This window comes from Hyperoodon ampullatus, assembly GCF_949752795.1.
Source record: "Hyperoodon ampullatus genome assembly, chromosome: 14".
Lineage (NCBI taxonomy): Eukaryota > Metazoa > Chordata > Mammalia > Artiodactyla > Ziphiidae > Hyperoodon > Hyperoodon ampullatus.
In genome coordinates, this window is record NC_136927.1 from 88,001,168 (window position 1) to 88,018,159 (window position 16,992).

Consider the following 16,992-nt stretch of genomic DNA (forward strand, 5'->3'; position numbering starts at 1 on the left):
ACCAAAATAAAATCCCTGCTTGGACCCTCCCCTGGCAAATGAGGTTCGAATGTTTGCTGACTCGCCTCTGGGGTCAGAGAGAGCAGGTCTGAGGACCCACGGATGCCCCAGGCCCGGGTGGCAGAGGCAGCCAGGCTCGGCTCAGTGCCTGGGCCTTGGGGATCCCGCAGGGACGAGGGGCTTTGGGGGCTGAGAGGGGCTGAGCGTGGCCAAGGGGCGTGGCCCTGGGACAGTCAGGGCTGCTGGGACATTTGCCGAGAGCAGTCAGACGTGCGTCCTGGCGGAAGGCCATCATGTCACCCTGCTCCGGACACACCGCCCTGCAGATAGACAGGCGTTTACCAGCCTCCCGGGCAGGTCCCCAGGAGGCAGCTTCCAAGGCCGTCTCACAGCAGACAGATGACGGGGGGTAATCTGGTGAGTGGCATGGCCTCATCGAGTGCGGGGAGTCCCCTAGATCATGCCGGCCAGCCAGGGCGGCAGGAAGAGGCCCACCGTTCCCAGCAGGCAGACGAGAATGAACACCCAGAGGAAGATGCGGTCGATGACCATGGCCACGTACTTCCAGTCCTCCTTCACCTGCGGACAGACACACACAGTCACTCCCGGCCGTGCCCTCAGGCCTCACCGCAGCGTGAACCTTCTAGAAGCTCTGTTCCTATCCTTGCCACCAAGGTCACAGGCACACCTGTACTGGGGTGAGGGGTGGAAAGGGGCCACGGAGAAACGGCTTGTCCAGCTGAAGTCTGGGCTCAGAAGCAGTGAGCTGCAGGGTCAATGCCCTCTGCGGGGGCCGGACAGCAGAGCCACTGCAGGGGACAGGGTCCAGCATGGTGGCCCCACCTGACTTCACCTGCCTGAGCTCCGAGAAGGTAGTGATGCCTCTGGAGGAATGCCAGGGTCCGCACTGTGTCACAGTGTAACGTGCTCTGGGTTTGCTAAAGTTGGTGGCACCGTGGGGACCAGCCAGTACACCCCCATTTGCAGGTGGGCAAGTGAGGCCCAGGGAGGGGGCACCCACAGCCCCTTGGCTGTGCAGGGCAAGAGCCAGGAGCAACCTGAGTAACGGGGCCTGGCCTCCAACAAAAAGCCCAGGGCAGGCTCCACGGTGGACGGCGTCCCAAGGGTGACAGCTGAGTCCTAACTGCCCTCCACTCCTGCCCGTGCCCCGGGGCGGCACTCACGGCCGCCTGCCCATGTGGCTCGAGCCCCTCATGGGTCCGGGGGTCTCTCAGCTCTGTCCCTAAAGCCGTTTGAGGGTGAGGGTCACATGTGAAGGAGGGCACAGCCGTGTGCTGCGAGCAGGCTCTGAGCCGGGCAGCTGCGAGGCAGGGGGCTCCATGGAAGGGCAAGGAGGGGACCCCGGGCTCGAAGTGGGGAACACGCGGAGTGCATCACCTGCGGTTGCTCCCTTGGACCTGACAAGGAAGGTGGCTGCACCATCCCGTCTGCAGGTGGGACCCTGAGGCCCAGCGTGGCGCAGGATGGGCCATGGTTACACGTCCACACTGGGCGAGCAGGTCCTGGCCTCCACCTGGTGTGACCCCAGGGAAAAGGCTCAGGAAGGCCACAGGCGGGTCCTGGGTGGGCAGCTGTCAGCCCTTGAGTGACCAGAAAGGATGCAGCCCCCAGGCTCAGGCCAGCCAGACGCCAGTGGGTGTGATAGGCCTGGGCAAGGGCAGGCTCATCACACCCCGTTTTGGGGCCGTCGAGGGAAAGAAGGCTTTTCACTGCTGTTTTGTGCTCTGATTTTTAAAGTCATCAGAGGCGTCCTGATAGTTTTAAGCCAAAGCTGAAAGAGCCGTGTTTATTCTCAGGAAACCAGAGCAAATGGGGTCACTATAAGCGAGGGAGCGCCAGGACCCTCTGTTCCAGGAAGCAGCCCGCGGCGCGCGGCCTCCGCGCTGCCTTTCACACTGCCCCTCCTCCCAGGATGAAATGCTCGCAGACAAAGCTACCCCAGCCGGGATCCCAGGCTGGATCCTGTGAAGTCGCTTTGCTCCCCAGAGCCCGGGGACGACGCCCGGAACCAGAACCAGGTCGCCACAGCCAGGCCCGCGATGCTGGTGGAGGGGTCTGGGGACGAGGGGCCGGCCCTGCGCTGAGGACCGCTGGGCCTCCGAGATCCTGGTGATACTTCAAAGGCGTCAGTCTCTGCTCAGCAGGCCCTCAAGCCCATGCCAGAGCCAGAGCTCCTCTTGTCTCAAGACCTGGCTGCAAGACGGAACCTTCCAGAAACCCCCAGGTGGCCTCACAGCCCCTTGGGATTCAGGGGGATAACCAGCCAGTCATACAGGGATGACCAGCTGGTACAGGGAGACCGGCTCACTGCTAGAGGCGGGGCTCAGCCACGGGACGGATGGTCCCCGGGGATCATGCGTGTCCGGGAAACAGTCATGGGCCGTTCCCAAGGAAGCAAAGGGACCAGGAGGTTCCTGGAGGGAATGGCAGTGTCACACCCACCCCCAGGTCCAGGGAGGGGACAGCAATGTCACGCCCGCACCCAGGGTCCATGTTACGGGCAAGAAGAAGCTAACGCGGGGCAAGGTCAACGCGGCATAACCGATGCCCAGGTTGAGCAGCTGGTAATGACCAGGCCGACTGACCAGTGCCCTCCCCCTGCCCGCCTGTCTCTGCCCATGCCCTGAACTGGGGCTCGGCCGCCAGCCTGGACCCACACTCACAGGCACCCACGACGTGGCCAGTGGAGCCTGAGCCTCGGGGAGCAGCCCCACTGCCACCCCATAAACTCCATGGGGCCCTGAGTCTCAGCTGTGTCTGAGCACCCGCCCTGCCCACCCAGACCCCGGGTGCCCTCTCCCCAGCTGGGCACAGGGGCGCCGGCCAGAGAGGCAGGGCGGTGGCCCAGGCCTGAATCCTCCTGTCCCCCCGCCAGGCCGCCGAGGCCACTCAGCCCCCGCCCTCACCCCAACCCCAGGGCCCAGACACCCCCCAGTCCTTCTCCGGGAGCCCTTGGCGGGGTGGGGGGCGCTCGAGGTCGGGGGAGGTGCTCACCAGGTACAGATGGTGCTGGCAGCCCCATCCCCGCCGGCAGGCTCCCTGCGCCCTGAAGCCCCAAGGGGGTGCCCGAGATCCATTCTGCTCTCCGCCAGCCACTCAGTCACCGCAGGGACCCCCACTGGTCTCGGAGGCTTGGGGCAGAGGGAGCAGACGGCGGGGTGGCGGGGGGCCTCCAAGCTGAGCAGCCGGCTCTGGGACCTGGTTTCTGGGCCTTTCACCGGCCACCCCCTCCTTCAGAGTGGACAGGGCAGCGGGGCCCATCTGGCACGGCCGCGGCGGGGACTTACCGAGAAGTCCGTGTCTTCCGCCTTCAGGTGGTCTGCAATGTACTGGACTCCCTCAACCGCCCGCGCCAGAGCTGGCGACAGGGGCAGGGGTGGCGCTGCGGTGCCGGGGGCCTTGAGCGCGGCATTCGGTGCCTCCGCCTCCTTCCTGCACTTGCATTTGCGGGGGGAGGCCTGGTCTGGGGGCTGAAGCTCGGCCGAGGGGGCCGTGGTCGGCGAGGCAGGGGAGCCGTCCGCCGGGCGGTCGGCTGGGGATGCGGCGTCTTCTCGGGGCGCGCGGTCCTGGATGCTCTGGGACCGGCACCTCACGCCACCCTCTGCCACGTCGCTGGGGCCGGACACGTGCTGGACGCTCAGGGACCGGGCCTTGGCGAGCCCTGGGGCCCGGGGCCCGGCGGGTGGGCGGCAGGGCCCGGGCGAGGGGCAGGGGCCAGCCTTCTCGGCCTCTGAGGGCTGCAGAGCAGAGGCCTGGTCCGAAGGCGACATGCAGGCCAGCTGGTCCGGGCTGCGCAATGGGGTCGGGGACGGGGCGGGGCCCCGACTCCCGAGCTCGGGCTCCCCCCGGGGCTCCGGCCAGAAGCGCGGGGCTCCGGCCGCCTTGTGCATGGACTCGATGAGCCGCCGGCAGTTGCCCTTGACCACGGACGGCCGCTTCATGAAGAGCAGGCGCGGCACGACGTCCAGGAAGACGCGGCGGACCCAGGCGGGCATGGTGTGCGTGCGCGGGGAGCGGTGGTGCACGTTCAGGACGAAGACGGTGATGACGATGGACAGGGTGACGAAGATCATGGTGAACAGCAGGTACTCGCCAACGAGCGGGATGACCAGCGAGGTGGACGGGATGATCTCGGTGATGAGCAGCAGGAAGACGGTGAGCGAGAGCAGCACGGAGATGCACAGCGTGACCTTCTCGCCGCACTCGGACGGCAGGTAGAAGACGAGCACCGTGAGGCAGGAGATGAGCAGGCAGGGGATGAGCAGGTTGATGGTGTAGAACAGCGGCAGGCGCCGGATGACGAAGGCGTACGTGATGTCCGGGTACACCTCCGCGCAGCACTCGTACTTGCGCGTGTTGTAGGTGCCCACGGCGTCCACGATGACCCACTCGCCGCTCTCCCAGAAGTCCAGCTGGTCCACGCGGCTGTGCATGCTCACCAGGTCGATCTTGGCCTTGTCGTAGGTCCAGGAGCCGAACTTCATGGTGCAGTTCTGCTGGTCGAATGGGAAGAAGGTGACGTCGATGCTGCAGGAGCTCTTGTAGATGGCCGGGGGTGTCCACTGCACCCGCCCATCGTGAAAGAGGTGGGCCTTGGTCAGGTGGGTGATGGCAAAGTCCCCGTCCGCGCTGGGTGGGAGACAGAGGGGGTGGGTGAGGTGCCCAGCACCCGCGGCCCGGAAGCTCTCCTCCCCCCGCCCGCCACATGCGCCCCCACTTCGCGGTGGCCTCGCCCAGGACGGGGCAGCCCTGGGCTCATTGCTCACCTGCCTGCCTCGCTGTCACCCCTACCCTGGGGGCAGCGCTCCGTGGAGACCGTCTCAGTGGCCCACACCGTGCCTGACGCCCAAGCTTGATGGCGGTGATGACCGTGATTATTTGGGGGCCAGAAAGCCCATCCACGCCACATCAGGGGCCCCAGGCACACAAGTGGCCCCTGAGTAGCACGCAGAGCACCTTGTCCCCTGCCGTCACCCCAGAGCTGGGCGGAAGTCGGACCTGTCCGGCCACCTTCTCGTGCCCCAGACTGCTGTTTTCTCCCCATTGACCCCCCCAAACTTAGAGGCAGGACCCCCCCTTCCTGCACAGGTGAGGACTCCAAGGCCCAACGAGGCAAAGACCAGTCTGGGCCCACCCCGAGCAAGACGTGGACCCCAGCCTCACATCCCAGGCCCTCAGCCCTCCTGCCTCTCCCTCGGCCTCGGGGTGCCCTGTCCCAGCCCTTCTCCTCGTGGGCAGAGTGCCCAGCCTGCAGCCCTGGCCCTGGGCCTCCCAGACAGTGATGTCCACCTCAGTTTTCTCCACCAAAGACACCCACGGTGGGATGGGGGGTACACTGACACCATGAGAGGTGAGGCAGCCGGCCGTGGGGACACAGGGACACCTGCTCATGTCCCCCCGAGAGCCCTCTTGGCCCCAGAGTCAGCCACTCTCTCCTCTGAAGCTGGCATCCGGTCCCCAGTCTGGGCCCTGAGTGGGTGCCACCTGGGCCTCGGGGGCCCCTCTGTCGGCCTGTTTCCCCACAAGGCCTGCGCTGCCCATGCCGACCGTGCATGGTGCCCACAGGCCAGTTGAGGCGGCAGCCGTTCCCCCAGCCCCTCCAGCAGCCCTGCCGCTTCGGCTCTGAAACACTGATGGGAGACCTTGCCTCGTCCCCCCAGGACGCCCCCCAGACAGCTGGCCCCAGGACTGAGGGGCACTGGATGCTAGTCACCAAGCCCGTGTCTTCACACTCGTGTGCTGAGGGCACATCGGCCCCGGCCAGGTCCTCAGAGGGCCTAGGGCTCTGCACGTGGGACCCGGCGCCTAGCGCAGCCCCGGGAAGGAGCAGCTTTCCCCAGGGCATGCTGTCACTACCCGTCACCGCTGCACGAAGTCCCGCCCCTCCCCCCACAGCTGGTTCCTGTGCCCCCAGCAAGCCCAGGGGTGTGGACAGCGGGACCGCATGACAGCGCCATGGGAGGAGGGGACCCCGAGCCAGCGGGTCCCGTTCCTACTCCAGGACGCAGACGCCCATCCACGTGAGACCCTCTGCCTGACAGGCCGATGCAGGGAAGCCCCCAGTGGGTGGCATGGCCTCACGTGCACGCCCTCCAACCTTGAAGGGGTGCCCCAAAGCTACCAGAAAAGCACCCCCCTGACCCTTCCCCCCGCCCAGCAGCCTGTGCTGACCGCTCGGCCTCACTCAAGTGCACACGGCCCTGGCCGTCAGCTACCCGCTGCCCCTGGAAACAGGCCTCCTCAGTGGCCGTCCGGCCAGCACCAGCCACCAGCTCTGGGGTCTGTCCTCACCCACGCCCAGCCCCATCCAGACAGGGCCTCGATGCCGATCTACTTTCCCAGGAGAAGCTGGAGGTCCATCCCGCTGCCTCCCGTGGGCCTTGGTAAGGAGGCCAGAAAAAGGGGCTCGGGCGGCGGCCCCACCCTCCTGCGTTGCCGGCCCAGGGGCTGTGTGGCTCCCGGAGCAGTCCTGACGAGGCTCCCCTGGGTGCCAGAGTTCTGACCCTGGTACCTATGTTCTGGATCCTTTGATACGCAGGCGTATTCCGTGCTAGATCCCAGCAGGTCAGGGGGCTGGGGGAGCGGAGCGTGGACCCGGGGGGCCCGGCGGCTGGAGAACTCCAGGGCGCAGGATCGGACCGGGCAGCTTGCAGAGGGAGAGTGGAGAGCCCGCCCCGCCTTCCATTCACCAAGCGGCCCCCCTTAATGCAGCCCCGAACACCATCTCCTCCACATGCGGCCGCTCTCCCGCTGCCATTACTGGAACCAATTAAGCTGAAAGAGGAGCCCAATCGTTCTTAATCAAATAGCAGCATTTTGTAGGTCAGGCCCAAGCCTGGGGGCCCAGGAGGGCTTTTGTGCAGAAGCACTGGGGTCTTGGTGGGAGGGCAGGGGCTGCGGGCAGATGGCTGGGACCAGAGGGGACCGGCGCTTCCATTTGCTGTAGCTGTAAGCGCTGTGGAACGGCCGCCTCCCAGGCCCGAGTCTGGATCCGCCAGTGTGGATTCAGCTCAGGGTGAGCTGGCCTGGCAATGACACAGCAGGGACACGGGGACGCGGGAGGGCACCAGGCTGCCCCGAGGTCAGGGACACCTCGAAGATCCCGGGAAAGGACAAGTTCAAGGACGCCAGCCCTCTGGAGCCCACTGTCTGCCACAGCCGTGCCCATCACACCCCAGCCCCCCAGCACAGAAACATCCTCCAGGAGATCCGATTTCAGAGCCGGGGACACGCGGCCCAGACAGAGGCTTTGTTTGCTTGCGTGTGGTTAGCGGGGTCTGGGGAGACTGCGAGCACAGACTACGGGGCAGGAGGAGGCGGGGGCGCGGGCCACGAGCCGGGATGGGCGGCCGGTCTGGGGCTTCCTCCCCACACCTCCTGGCCTTTGCTCCCAGACGCGGTGCGCTGCATGTGCAGGGCCCACTTTCCCCAGACAGGGACTGACTCTGGAAAGGACTCCAGCCCAAGGGGGAGCAGCTGCAGGGCCTGCAGTCACCCTGGGAGGACCTCAGACCCCTTCCCAGCCCGTGAGTGCCCGAGGCCCCTGCCCCAGCCTGGGCAGGGACAGAGCCCCCAGGCGCCACTGCTGCCCCCAGGACCCCGTCTCCTTGCCACCTTGCCCGCTGACGGGCCTGCCCCCCACACCCCAGGCCTCAACACCCTCCTTTACTCACTGTTCCTGCGTCCGAGCCCGCCCTCAGCCCACACAAGCCGCCTGCCTCTTGCTCACACCGGCCTTGGAAGAGCCGCCTGGCCGGAGCACAGCTGGACCCGGGCACCTGTCACCCTGCCAGCTAAGAACCCCGGGCTCACTTGTTGTACAGGACGATGTCCGGCCGCCAGATGAGCTCAGAGGGGATGCGGATGGAGGTCACGTTCTCGTAGTCAGCGGGGTCCCAGCGCAGCTTGTAGTCATGCCACTCCTGGGGGAAGCGGGGTGGGGAGGTGAGGGGGAGGAGTGGGGGGCGGTGAGGGGGAGGGGCGGGGCACGGAGGGGCGGGGGGCAGTGGGGGCTCCCTCCCACTCACCTGCTTCACCCACACATTCGTCGTCATCATCTGGTTCTTCTCATCCTAGGACACAAAGGAGAAGAAGGCAGGTTGTGATGCCCTCGGGTCAGGACACGTCTCTCTGGCCGCGTCTCCTTACCCGAAAGGATGGGCCAGGGCTGAACGTGGGGAGTGGGGGACCTCAGGAGGGAGTGAGCGCCTTGTCCCTGGAGGCAACCAAGCCCAGTACAGTGGGCCCGGAGGGGACTCAGGGCCAGAAGGAAAGTGAGGACAGCATTCGGCTGACGTCACTGGTGGCCGGGCCCGGCCCCCCTCCAGCTACCGAAGGGTCTGAGGGGAAGGGAGACGGCGCCCCTCCCCAGGCAGCCGTGCTGGGCCTGCCCACCTGCATGGCTCCATCCTGCCTGGCGGGGCAGCTGCCCTGCGGAGGGGCTCCAGGTGAGCTGGCATCTGCCCCCCTCCAGGTACCAGAGCAACACACTCACTGGCCAAACTGCCCCCCAGGGCCTGAGCCTCAGGACCCGAAGGTGAGGGGCTAAAGCAGGTGACGTGGGAGCAGGAGACCCGGGAGGGTCCTCTCCAGGTCACTTAGTGGGACCACACACGCCGTGAGCTTCCTTCCGGCCTCTGCACCTCCCCCGACTTCACAGCCCTCCCGGGTGCACGGACGGGCAGGCAGGTCCAGCCGAGGCTGGAGACCTCTGGAGAAGACCGCCAGGCTCCGTGCAGGGACGTAGGGGTCCTCACACCCCACTCTGAACCAACCTCCAGGGACCACGGCCTCCCCCAGCCCACTCAGAGGGTAGCTGGGCTTGGGGGCTGGCTCCTTGCCCAAAGTTTGGGGCAGGGCACCCAGCAGCTGATGGGGGGTCCCCTCAGAGAGCAGGGAGCCCATGGGGACCAGAGAGGCAGGGGCTCTTTCCCTGGGGGAAGAGGGACTGGACACGGGACACAGGGTGTGGGGAGCAGCTCCTGAACCAGCCTCCTCCCACTTGCTGATGGCCCAAACTTTGCCCCCATCTGCCCCAGACCAGGGACACACAGGCCATTGGGATGACTGCTGAGGCCAAAGAAACCAAGGGTGGTCAAGCAAGCAAAGCGCCCAGGGCCGGGGGTGGGGGCTGGTGTCCTTGGGAGCCTCCCCTCCTGCTTCCCCCAGGGGACAAGCCCCCATCAGCCAGGTCACAGGAGGGGACCACATCTCCTGCGGCCCAGGCACTGCCCTTGGTCCTGCTCTCTCTCGGGGCCACCTGGGACAGGCTGCCAGAGGACACTGAGGATAAGTGTGACTTGAGTGGGGCCCGGACACCACGTCCAACGACCTCGACCTCGGCAGTGCGGTCCTGCGGTGCAGCCCCCACCACCATGTCCCCGCCCCTCCCCCCTGGGGACAGCCTGCCGGGCTCTGCCCCGTCCCCCACCCCCAGGCTCCGAACAAGCTTCTGGGTGGCGGGGCCTGGCCTCCTCCTCTCGTGCCGGCCGCCCCCCAGCGCAGCTCTCCCCCCGGCACCCGTTTGAGGTGCTCTCTGTACATTCTGGCGCCTGCAACGTCCGCCCGGGGCCCAGAAGCGCCCAGGAATTCCCCAGCCTCCTCTGCAGGCGTGAACTCACACACACAAGCACTCTGCACCGGGGCACAGACCTGCAGCAAACACCCGAGCCCCACAAACAGTGGGGCAGGGAGGTGGCCCCTTCCACAAACGGCCAGCACCCAGGATGGGCAAGGACGTCTTGCCCGCACACACGTGTGTGCAGGAGTGCCCTTGGCCAGCGTGGCTGCAGACAGCAGAGCCTGGGAGCAGCTCCTGTCCTGCCTGGTGCTGCCACAGGGCCTCGAGTGGGTCCCTCGCTGGTGTCTCGGAGCTCGTGTGCTCCAGGCTGTCTCTCCTGGGCAAACCGGGGAGAAGCGGTGATGCGGGGCAGATGCTGCGATGTGGCAGGGGGGTGGACGAGACAGCTCCAGAAGCTCAGTTAGGGGGCCAGGCCACGGTGCAGCCGACCCAGAACATGAAGCCACAGCCACCACTGGGAACAGCATTTGCAAATGCAGTGGGTCGGGACCCCTGCCATCCTGAGTTGCCTTCTGGCTGTGCCCCAGCCAGGAGTACTTTACAGGAAGCATTTAAGGCCTGGTTCCAGGAGGCCTGAGGGCACAGGCCAGGCCAGGGGGACTGACCGGGTCTCTCTACTGATGGGGTCCAAGCACGGCCCTTTCTATCCATGTGAGTGTGGCTACCGCCCCTCCCACCTCCCAAAGCCCCTTGGATGTTGCCAGCTCAGCCCCAGCTGGAGCTGTCACACTCATCCCATTTCACAGGTGAGAAAACCAGGGCCCTGAGGGTCACCCAACACACCCGGCCTGTGCCAGGAACCAGGGCCTCCAGACTCCAAAACTGGTGGCTCCCCCCCTCACGGAGCCCACTTGGGGTTGGGGTCCCGGCAGGGGAATAGGGTTGGCATTTGGAGAGATCTACAGCCTCCTGCAGCTGCACAAGTTCCAGCTCCCTCTGTGGAACCAGAGCTGGCTGGAGACCCCAGCCCAAACCCAGCCGGCCTTGGACCTGCAAACCAGGCTCCCAGAGGCCCCCTCCCTGCCAGGCCAGAGCCCACCCTCCAAGGCCCTTGGGACCCTGCCCCAGGCTGTGCAGCTACCACCCAGTCAGACCCACAGGACGGGCTCCCACCCCAAATGGACGCCCCGGCCCCTCCAGAGCTGTGGCTACTCGGAGGCTGGACCCCCGGCCTCCTCCCAGCAGCTGCCTTGGTCCCCAACCAGGAAGGGAAACACATCCAAACCAGGTGGAGGTCAGGGTGCTGCCAGGGTGCCGCACGGCCTCACCCCACCCCACGCAGTAGCACGACTTACACAAAAGCCCTAAACTCTGCCACTGGCCCCACAGAGGTACTTCCTGCTCTCTGCCTCTGAAGATGACAGCCCGGACCCCCTGCTGCAAATCTGGCCCTTTGAGCTTTTCTACATGGAAAGGGAGGAAAGGGCAGGGCTTGGGGGTGTCGCACAGAACCTACCTTGCCTCCCGGCTTGCTTAGGCGTGCGTGCTGGGCTAAGGCGGGGCTGGGGCACACACAGTCCATGTGCAGCTCCGATGCAGCCCTCCCAGCTCATCCAGCCCCCCTGCCCCCGCCAGCCCTGGGGCCACCTCCAGGCCAGCCCCTCCCAGACATGGGTGCTCCCCTCAGGTCACTGCCCCCCCACCCCACCCCCCATCACCTACCACGTCAATGAGCTGTGCGATAGACAGGCCAAAGTGGACAAGAACTACATCCGAGATGTTGGCCACGGGCCGGGACCACTTGTTGTAGCCAGAGAAGAGTTTCTTCAGCAGCCGTTCCTCCGCGTGGGCCCGGGTCTCCACGTGGCTGCTCACTGCGGGGACCAGCATTTGTGCGGCTCAGGGGCAGGGGATGGTGGCCGTCCAGGATGCCCCCTTGGGCCTCCTGCCAGGCCGTGCTCAGCACCTGGGCTCCCTTCCAGCTTCTCACAGCACGTCCCTCCTACCTCAGGACCTTTGCACGTGCTGCCCTACTTCTAGCCGCAGTTTCTCCCCTACCCCCTGGGTCTGTAAGGGGGTCTGTAACTTCCTCAGGGAAGCCTTCCTAGCATGGTACCCCTCACCGTGAACGTAGATAACTGGTATGATAAGTGCTGACCCCGTCAGGCCGTGACTGTGGGTGGGAGGGACTGTATCTCTAGCTACTAGCAGAGTCCTGAGAACCTTGCCTCAAAGTACAAGGTGGGGGTAACCACAGGACAGGAAGGGAGATGGAGAAAGGAGAGTGAGGGTGCATCCACCGAGAGCCTGATTCCTTTGGCTGTGGCATCCGCAAGCAATCACCCAAGAAAAAAACATGCTTTGACATGTAAGGGGTACTTTAAGTGCAAAGCCCGACAATGAACCTGGCACCCTGTGTTCTTGGACGGACACACAGCCTGCCCTCGATGACCAGGTCTAGAGTGAGCCTGGGGAGGGGACCCCTCATTCAGCCCTGCCCATCGGCCAGTCTGTGGTCTGAGGGCTTCCCTGCCACTCCTGGGTGACTTTGCTGGGACCACTGCATGGGGGGGGCAGGGGTTTGAGGAGGGGGACAGGAGACCCCTGCCACTCTGGTCCTCTCAGCTCGGTCCTGCTCACCTGTGAGTCACGGATGGACATTAGGAGGGCATTCACAGGTACCCCTGGGGTCAGTCCTAGACCCCAGGACCCTTCACTCCCAACCCAGAGCCCCAGCCTGGTCCCTCTGACAGGAAGGTGTAGCCTGCTCCTCACTGGGGAAGCCAGAGAATTACACTCCACTCACCCCTGAAATAGCAAGGTGACTTCCCAGGGAATGGGGAGCACGGGGGCTAGAACTTCCCCTGTCCCAGTGGGCCTGGGGGAGCAGAAGAGGTTTGGGTGGGGCCCTGCCAAGGGCAGAGGCCACCCCTCTGATTCCCCAAACCCCGGTGCAGTGGGGAGGTGGGCAGGCACCATGCAGTCTGCAAGGAAATTTGGCACAATGGGTAAATGGGGGTGGGGGAGGGGGGAGATGGACCGCGCCTCTCTCCATCCAAGTTGGACTTTCTGGGTCCAGCTCTTGAAACAGCATTCCCCCTCACCCACCCACCCAAACCCTGCCTGCCTCAGCCCTCGCCGCAGGACAGCCTTTTGCGTCTGGAGGGAGGGTGGGGGTAGCCTCCGCGGCTGCCCCGTTGCACGCACCCGCGGCTTGGGACCGCAGCCAGGAGCCTCCCCTCCTCTGGCTCCGGAGGTCCGAGGCCGCCCTGAACCGGGCGAAAGGGGGTCCGTCTAGCGCCCCGAAACTTACCAGGCAAGAAGCCGGCCCCCAGCAGCAGCAGCAGCGGCGGCAGCAGCGGCGGCGGCGGTGCCCCCGGGCCGCCGAGCTCCATGGCGCACCGAGCGGGCTCTAGATGCGGGCGGCTCCCGGCCCCGCCGCGCCCCTGCTCCGAGCTCCGCGCGAGTCCAACTTCATGCCCCCCGCGCCGCGCGGGCAGCTCCGTCCGCCGGGCCTGCTTCGGCCGCTTCTCCCGCGGGGCGCGGCGGCGGCTACCGCGCCGGGAGCGCGGGGCTGTGGGCTCAGCGGCGCGGCCCCGCCCGGACCTGCCCGCCTCCAGCCGGCGAGGAGGAGGGGGAGGAGGGCGAGGATCGGAGGGGGAAGGAGGGGGAACGGACCGCGAGCCGAGAGGGGGCGCGGAGGCTGCGCTCTGCCCGCGCAGGGCCAAAGTTTCCTTCCACCTCCTGGGGCTGGGGACGTGCCCGAGCCACGAGTGGGGGCCCGGTAGTCACTGCGTGCGTCTGGGGAATCCCTGCGCGGTCTGGTTCGCGGAGCACGAGACACTGACCCCCTCCCCGTCCCCAGCCCAGCGCCTCCAACGCCTGCCTGGAGGGAGGACGCGCACCCAGGGTCTCCGGGCGCCAGGAGGGGAGCCCCGCACGGATCCGGTTAACTTCATCACCCCCGCCCCGCTCTGCAGTTTGGAAATCACAGGTCTTCCCCAACCAGGCGTTCAGGACAGAGTCCACCCCCATCGGCCTGTCCCTGGCGGACCGGGAAGCGTCCAGGGGAGCCTCGGCCCCGCGGCCCGCCCTTCGGGGGCGGAGAGGACCCTAACGCCCCCGCCCCGGGCGAAGCCTCCTCTTGCTGCCTCCAGGTCCGGCCTGGGCCGGGGTCCGCCGCCCCCCACTCTGCGCGGCCTGCGAGTGGGTGGCCTGCGCCGGCGTGAGGGCAGCCCCCATCCCACGCGCGGTGGGCAGCGGCTGAGGGGCGGCCGCGGAGCGCCTCGGGCCCGGGTGCCTGAAGAACAGACCCTTGGCGCCCCCGGACTAGCCTTGAACAATGTCGGCCGCAACCGAGATGCCCGGGCAGCGCGCTGGACGACCCGGCAGGGGCTCCGCCCTCAGGTGGGTCGAGGTGGCCGCCGGCAGAGCAGCAGGTGCTCGGAGGAGGGGCCGGGAGGGGCCTCTTTGTGCGGCGGAACCGCGGTCTGCGTGGCGCGCACACTCGTCGCCGCTCCGCAGAAGCGCGAGCCCCGTAGCCATCCCTGTTCGCCGTGCGCCGGGGGCTCTGGGGGGCGGTGGGGGGAGAACCCAGCCCCCAAACCGAGACTTCGGGTCCCGGGATGGAGGCAGAGAAGGAGGGGCTGGAGATGCCCCCGCGCTCCTCCTGAGTCGGCGCCCCGCCCTTGAGGGGGCTGAATGCGGGTCACGAGCCCCTCGTCCCCGCCCCTCACAGGCGATGCTCGTCAAGTAACAGGCTTGGTCCCAAGGCAGCAGCTTCCATCAGCAAAGGCCCCTGCCCCTCCGCATTGCCCCACTCCCGCCCCCTCCCAGCTGGTCTCCCCTGTCTCCGCTCTTTCTCCTCATCTCCCTCCTTCCCCATCGCCCTTCCCCCTCCCCATCTCTCCTGCCCCTCCCCCATCGCCTCTGCCCCTCCCCCAGCTCTCAGGCACTCTGGTCCCAGCTTTAGCTCTTGACACCTCACACAATTGCTCTGAGGCCTCCAGGGCTCCCCTCTCGGGAGCTGTCTATCCACTCTGGCTGGTGCCTATAAATAGAGCTCTCCAAAAGCTTGGCCCTGAGCAGTGGCCAGTCTCAACAGTGACGGTCGCCCTCACCCTGTCCATGGGCTTCCTAGATGCTGGCCCAAGCCATTGGGGCACGGCTCCCACAGCATCCCTGTGAGGCAGGCTCTTTGGTTATCTGTGTGTCCCAGTGAGGAAATGTTCAGACAGAGGAGTTGCCCCGCGTGCCAAGGTGATGCAGTCACTACCAGGGTTCCAAGCAGGCCCTCCAGCTTCAGGGTCTGCTCCTGGCCTCCCCGGCCTCAGGCATAGCATGTCCCAGGGCTGGTCTGTGCCCCTACAGACTGGAGCTCCCCAGGGTCTGCCCTGCCCTCTGGGCGACCTCCTGGGCTGCCAGCCCCAGCGCACAGCCCGCCCTGGACCAGCCCACAGACTCACTGGGAGCCTGCTCTGGTTTGAGGCCTATTTCTGCCGGCAAGCCCCCTCTTACCCTTCCCTCCCTCTCAGCACCCCCCAGGGTTCCTCTCACACCCTCAGGCCCCTTCCCCGAGCCAGCTCTGCGCCAGGAACCAGAAGATTCTCTGCGGTGAAGAGTTGCCCTGAGCCAGGAGCTGGGGGACAGGCCCGGCCGGCGGCCGACTGCGCGCAGGGGGCAAACCCCGACCCCGCCCCCCCTGGCCCGCTCCCCACACGCAGCAGAGCGCTTGGCCACACAAGGTGCAGAACCTGCGAAGCCCCCCCTCACGGAGAAGGGACGGTGGGCGTGGGGGTGAGCCCTGGTGACTGCCGGCTGCGTTCTCTGTCTGTCCCTGCTCCGTGCTGTCCCGGGACAGAAGGTGCCTTGCTCAACGACCTTCTCTTGGTGGTGGAGGCCAACCACACTCCAGGCCCCTCTGAAGTCCCCTCTAACCATCTCAGCACCTCTGGGAAGCAGGGGTTCCCTCATTTGGCAGCCCAGGAAGGTGAGGTATGGACGGGGTTTGTCTGGCTGAAAAGGCGAGATTGTCTTGTCTCGTCCCCCTGTGGCACTCCCCACGCCTTTCGGGATGGGGATGCTTCCTCAAGCCTCTGCCTTTAGGCTCATCTCTCGGGACTTGTGAAATCTGGGTGCTCCTGAGAATGTTAGGCTGACGTCAGAGGAGAGAGGGTGATCTGGCCCAATCTGTGAAGGCTTCCTGGAGGAAGGGGCACCCAGGGATGCAGCCCTGGGGACTGTGGACGTCCACTCACAGCCACGCACAGGGAGTCACCTGGGAGCTTGCTTAAGTTCCAGACTCTGGCGCCCCACCCTCAGAGGGTACTCAGCCAGGGCCGAGGCCCCCATCTCTATCTGCTGACAACCATCTCCAGGCAACACTGATTCAGGAGGCCTCGGACTTTAAGAGCTGATTTGGCCCAAGGACTTGGGCAGAAAGTCTGGCCAGGCGCCCACTCAACCTGGCATCCTGGCCTGAGCCGGGTGCTGGCATCACCCGGTGGCTGAGGCTGAACAGGGAGAGAGGCCTGGGCTCTCGGCAGGAGCCTGCAGCTGCTCACAGCCAGGTCAGCTCTGCACCCCTTCCCTGCACCTGGGCCAGCCCACGCAGTTGAGAAGGTGGGTCTTAATGGCCATTCCCACGGGTGAGCCCAGCAGGCCCATCCCTCCTGGAGCTCGAGGCCAGACTGGGGTTAGCGCGGTGCTTGGGGCCCCGGTGGACCCAGAGGGGCGTCGCGTGCACACGTTCACACACATCTGTCCAACCTTGTTTGGCTTTCCCCACAGACTTGCTAACGCAGCAAGATTAATCAGGCCTAACTCATTACTTTGCACAGCCCTCCCTCCGCACCTGCGCCCCGCTGGGAAGCACTCATTGCAGGAAGCTAGTCATCATCTAGTCGTGTCGTAGGAGCTGAATTAGTGCTTACTCCAGGCCGCCAGGCCCCTCCCTCCCGCTGCTCCTGAAACTGCTGTTTCAGAGGAAAGGAAAACCCCCAGTTCACACACGAATGAAACCGGCTTTGGGGAACGGGTGCCTCCGTGTCCCTGCGTCCTGGAGCCTTTGTGGCAGGAAAGGTGTCCTCTGAGCTGACCCCGGGTGGGGGCCGAGAGGAGGAAGGGTGTGGAGCAGGCCCCCGAAGACCCCTGCCCACACGCTACCCCGGCCAGTGCCAGGCGGCTGGCGAACGTGCAAGGTCTTCTCTGCAGAAACCGCCTTCCCCTCTCCGCCTGCTGCCCTCTCCACCCTCCACCCTGTCCCAAGGACATTGCCATGGTAACCAGTTGTTGGCATAAACGGGGACTGGATTAAAGGTGGGACTTAGGTTGGGTCAGGGGCTGAGGGAGGCAGGAGGGCGGGCTTGGGAGGCAACGGTGTGGGGGGGAAGGGGGTCGTCAGCAGCAGGACCCACGAGAGCCCAAGGGCAGCGCTGTGAGCTCAGCGGGCC

At 66.1% G+C, this 16,992-nt stretch overlaps 1 protein-coding gene across 1 annotated transcript; it reads right to left on the reverse strand.

Moving 5' to 3' along the window:
* Positions 1-453: 453 nt before the first annotated feature.
* On the reverse strand, positions 454-12,936 carry CHRNA4 (cholinergic receptor nicotinic alpha 4 subunit; the record flags this gene model as incomplete). Its single annotated transcript, XM_079719341.1, has 6 exons — positions 454-579; positions 3,309-4,650; positions 7,834-7,943; positions 8,049-8,093; positions 11,264-11,415; positions 12,855-12,936. 6 exons carry the CDS (start codon positions 12,934-12,936, stop codon positions 454-456), a joined length of 1,857 nt encoding a protein of 618 aa, XP_079575467.1.
* Positions 12,937-16,992: the final 4,056 nt, after the last annotated feature.